Genomic DNA, 5,327 nt, shown 5'->3' on the forward strand with positions numbered 1-5,327 from the left:
TTCTTCTCAAATTTCCGTGAATTTAGCCATAAGTGTCCCTGGTATTCATGTGCCAGCTAGTGTACTTGGCTTCTCCTAGCTACTTTCTTTCTGGCAGCCAGCCAGGTAGTTGCTATTTTCTGCTACTTTATTTTTCTGAGTATTACTGTTCTTGAACAGATGGAAACTTCCTCTACAGCAAATTGCATATTGCAGCTACCTGTTGCTCTTATATTTTCCAACTTTTACATTTCTGTGATTGGCTGTTGCCTTGACTTTTCCTTGTTTCTCAAAGCTACTAGCACTGTCTTTCCAAATGCTTGCCAATTTTTACAATCTTTTTATGTAGCTCTTCCACTAAGGACTATTCAGAGACCATATATCAGCTTCTTCATCACTTAAGCATCTTATGACCTGATATATATATATATATATATATATATATATATATATATCCATAAGAATAATACTGTTTATTGCAATATTGCTCAAAATAGCAAACTATTTGAAACCATATTCCTGTGAACAGATAGATATCAAAATTTTCATGGTGATAAAATAACTATTATTGACACAGAAATGAGTAAGAAAGGAATTACAATTAATTTCAAACAATATCACATTAATTGGCTTTTCTACAGAGTGAAATCGATGATACTTAAGCATTTTAAGGTTGGTATTTACATAGTTCAAAGTCTACATAAATTAACTGTAGTTAAGGCTTATAAGGGGTAAGAGGCAAGTGATGGGTGTGTTGCCAATAACAGAGACAAACAGGCCACTAACAAGTCTTCAAATAGAATATATCCACAGAGCTCTCTCAACAGCTATGATATCTACTTTAATTTTATCATGTTCCTTTTCTTATTGTTTAGAGCTTTCTCACTTGTTTAGGAAATAATTATATAAAAGAGAGAGAATTTCAGGTTAGTAACAGAGATAACATGTAAGAAATCCAAACAAAAATAGTCTTTGGCTTAAAAATTCAGGTTAAAAATAAGGCAGGCATAATTTTCTTTTCCTAAGAAGACTCAAGGAATTGCCTTGTCTGATCTCAGTCGTGGCAGGAAAGTCAAGTATTTCCATGTGTTCTGTGTACCTGAATGCAATGCTTAGGTTTGCGCTTAGGATGATAACATGGAATCAAGGTCATTTGATACAATCTAGAAAGAGTGATGGGAGAATGACCACATTGACTGAGAAATTGTTACTAAGTGAAGAACCCATAGCTATTTACATTGTTATTGATACATCATAATGTTGCTGCAGACCTATGCCCTTAAGATTTTGACCTTTGATAGATGCTACTTTTGCTAATTTCCCCAATATCCTAATATTTTACTAATCCAAAGAAGCACTGTGGGTTAAAATACTTGTATTTAATTTTTAGAATGTCTTATGCAAGTGCATTCAAGAAAAGCTAAACTATTGCAAAATCATTAAAATCATGTTGACTTCTCGATTTGTTGGTAACAATTTACATGCTAATTCCTTAATTTCAAATTTTCTTGGTGAAATCCAGGCACCTTGAGTTGGATATGGGTCTGATTTAATGATTGTTCTGAAGTTCCTTGTTTCCCTCTAAAAGACATTTAGTTATTTTTCAAGGCTGGCAAATTATGTCTCTTTCCAAAATATCACTATCTCATTACTATTAAAATGTCTTCACTTTCCTATTGGAAGACCCAAACTAATGTTATATTCAGTAGTGGTGATTAATAAAGTGTACCCAGAGTGTACTAGTAAAAATTACTTTTCTTTACTTCCCATTTCTCCTTTCACTCACAGCAGAAGGGGAAGAACTTGAGGATGGATAATGAGAGCACAGTGTCTGAGTTCATTCTCCTGGGTCTCCCCATTCAAGCAGAGGACCAAAATATGTACTCTGCCCTGATCCTGACAATGTACCTGACAACTGTGCTGGGGAACCTGCTCATCATCCTGCTCATCAGGCTGGACTCTCACCTCCACACCCCCATGTACTTCTTCCTCAGTCACTTGGCTTTCACAGACATCTCATTCTCATCAGTCACAGTTCCAAAGATGCTTGTGAATATGCTGACACACAGCCAGTCCATCTCATATACCGGGTGTGTTTCCCAAGTGTATTTTTTCATAGTTTTTGGAACCATTGATAGTTTTCTTCTGACCTCCATGGCATACGACAGGTATGTGGCCATCTGCCATCCTCTGCACTATACCCTCATCATGAATCTGAGTCTCTGTGTCCTTCTAGTAGTAATTTCCTGGGCCTTATCTTCAGCCAATGCCCTTGTGCAAACCCTCCTTTTGGCTCGCCTATCTCACTTTAGAAACAATACCATCCCCCACTATTTCTGTGACCTCTCTACTTTGTTGAAGCTGTCCAGCTCAGACACTACCATCAATGATCTCATCATCCTTGTTTTAGGTAATGCAGTTATTACCCTGCCATTCATATGCATTCTGGTATCTTATGGTTACATTGGAGTCACCATTCTGAAAACTCCCTCCATCAAGGGAATCCGAAAAGCCTTGTCCACATGTGGCTCTCACCTCTGTGTGGTTTCCTTGTACTATGGAGCCATCATTGGACTATATTGTGTCCCCTCATCTAATACCAATAATGACAAGAATGCTATTGTGGCTATGATGTACACTGTGGTCACACCCATGCTGAATCCCTTTATTTATAGTCTGAGGAATCGAGATATGAAAGGAGCACTGAGAAATATCCTCAGCCGAACAAAATGATGCACCTTCTGCTTCCCTTTAGCTGTGTAGGCCTTCCCCTCCTTGGCATATGTAATATATTATCTCTGAATGGTCACTTAAAGATACTTTAATCTGAACTTCTTGCACATATCTTAGAGGATACATTTTACTCTTATTGATAATCTTGGGAAAGGTGTCATACACACACACACACATGCACGCACACACACACACACACACACACACACACACACACACACACACACACACACTCCTTTCTGTATTTCCCTTTGCACATGATATCTTTCCCCAAAAGTTTTAAAATTTAATGTAATACGTTTTGTAATTTGGATAGCTTGTACCATTTGAAGAAAAGCCTTTTTTCCTTTTTACCTAATGAAAAAATATTTTAGATAGGATTATTTTCAATTAAAAAATTGACAGGAAATGTCTTTCTATGTAGAACAAGATGTTCTAGAATTTGGTTTTCCTTGAACAAGTAGAGATCACCCCACCTCTGCTTCCTTAATGCTAAGATTAGTGGCATGAACAGCTGTGAACAGCTTGATCTCATTTTTTATATTTAATTCAGCAATATTTTGAATTTTAACTCATAGTAAGCTTAAATAGATACTGTGTTTCAGACACACCACCAATGAACTGGTTACTTTTATTGCAGTTCATTAGCCTCACATTAATGTCTTCTGGGTACTTATGTGCACACTGGAATCACTATTCTGAGGCCTCCATCCATGCAAGGAATTTTCCAGCCTCTTATTTGTAACACACTTTTCATTGTTATTGACAAATGAAGATATACATTTTTATAAGAAGAGATGTTTTGATACATATATGTATTGTATAATGTATGTTGTATAATGAATAGGACTATCTCCTAAACATTTGTCACAATTAGTGGTATACGCACTCAGAGTGTGTCCTTGTACTACTTTTGTACTATGCATTTCATCATCATCACCCCTTGTCCCTCGAATATGAAGTCAAAACTATAGTTACTTTCTTTGCTCAAATTTCATATGCAATACCAGCTTTTCTTCTTTTCACATAATTTGCTCATCATTTTGTAATTTGTTTGTCATTGTTCAATTTTTTACAATATATATTTTTAGTTTATATTAACTATGCTGTTACCTTTTTCCTTCTAAACTCAGTGGTCTATTGATATCAGGTAGACAAAATGAGTGCAGGTTCTAGGTGTTGAAAGGGGCTTTGGAAACCTCTTTGTTTAGTAAGATCAAGTTTATGTGACATAAAAAAGTGGGAAGAAAGAGTTTAAAGTGGCCTTTTATATGATGCTGTAGTTATGTGGCATCAGTATGTTCTGTATAGGGGTTGGGTGCCCAATTATATGGGTTGGTCAAAATTATATAAATACAATGCTTGTATGAAAATATGAAAAAGTTAAACTAAAAACTTTAATCCAATTATAGTGTGTTCTAAAATGAAATGTGTTCCACAGTTAATTGCAAAAATACATTGTCCTCTGTTTCCATCTGAAATGTTGAACCTGTGTTTTTTGTTCTTTTAATATTTTCAAGACAAAAGTATTTAGCTTAATTAATAGTAACCAAGTACTATGACATATTTTCATATCTACTGATTATTATGTAGAAAGAGATTCAAGTAGTGCAAACTTGGTGTTCTGTTGCTACACTAGCAATTTTAATGAAGTTGAGTCCTTAGACTGATGTAACACTTGGAAACTTCTTAAATCTGAGTGATTATTCTTGTCACTGAAAGGATAATTCATACTCATAAAAACTGAGGTAATATCTAAGGAAAATAATATACACATAGCAATCACCATTAAAATATATGTACTAGCAGCAGCTCTCTGCTCCCAGACCCGGTAAGAGAGAAACCCAACCGCCTGGTCAGGTGGGCACTCCTGAGGCTGCAGAGCGGAAGAGACCACCAACACTGCTCACCCCTGCCCACATCCCTGGCCCAAGAGGAAACTGTATAAGGCCTCTGGGCTCCCGTGGGGGAGGGCCCAGGAGCGGCAGGACCCCGCCGGACCCTGAAGGAAACAGACCGGATAAACAGTTCTCTGCACCCAAATCCCGTGGGAGGGAGAGCTAAACCTTCAGAGAGGCGGACAAGCCTGGGAAACCAGAAGAGACTGCTCCCTGCACACACATCTCGGACGCCAGAGGAAATAGCCAAAGACCATCTGGAACCCTGGTGCACTGAAGCTCCCGGAAGGGGCGGCACAGGTCTTCCTGGTTGCTGCTCCTGCAGAGAGCCCCTGGGCAGCACCCCACGAGCAAACCTGAGCCTCGGGACCACAGGTAAGACCAAATTTTCTGCTGCAAGAAAGCTGCCTGGTGACCTCAAGACACAGGCCCACAGGAACAGCTGAAGACCTGTAGAGAGGAAAAACTACACGCCCGAAAGCAGAACACTCTGTCCCCATAACTGACTGAAAGAAAGGAAAACAGGTCTACAGCACTCCTCACACACAGGCTTATAGGACAGTCTAGCCACTGTCAGAAACAGCAGAACAAAGTAACACTAGAGATAATCTGATGGCGAGAGGCAAGCGCAGGAACCCAAGCAACAGAAACCAAGACTACATGCCATCATCGGAGCCCAATTCTCCCACCAAAACAAACATGGAATATCCAAACACA

At 38.4% G+C, this 5,327-nt stretch overlaps 1 protein-coding gene across 1 annotated transcript; it reads left to right on the forward strand.

Moving 5' to 3' along the window:
• The first annotated feature begins 1,788 nt into the window (after positions 1–1,788).
• Or1j15 (olfactory receptor family 1 subfamily J member 15) lies at positions 1,789–2,712 on the forward strand. Its single transcript, NM_001000381.1, has one exon. The coding sequence runs from the start codon at positions 1,789–1,791 to the stop codon at positions 2,710–2,712; it is 924 nt and encodes a 307-aa protein (NP_001000381.1).
• The last annotated feature ends 2,615 nt before the right edge of the window (positions 2,713–5,327 follow it).

This window comes from Rattus norvegicus, chromosome 3 (assembly GCF_036323735.1).
Source record: "Rattus norvegicus strain BN/NHsdMcwi chromosome 3, GRCr8, whole genome shotgun sequence".
Lineage (NCBI taxonomy): Eukaryota > Metazoa > Chordata > Mammalia > Rodentia > Muridae > Rattus > Rattus norvegicus.

What these genes read in the sequence shown, in the direction of transcription:
- Or1j15 (NM_001000381.1), top strand. Translation starts at nt 1,789, where the DNA reads ATGGATAATGAGAGCACAGTGTCTGAGTTCATTCTCCTGGGTCTCCCC.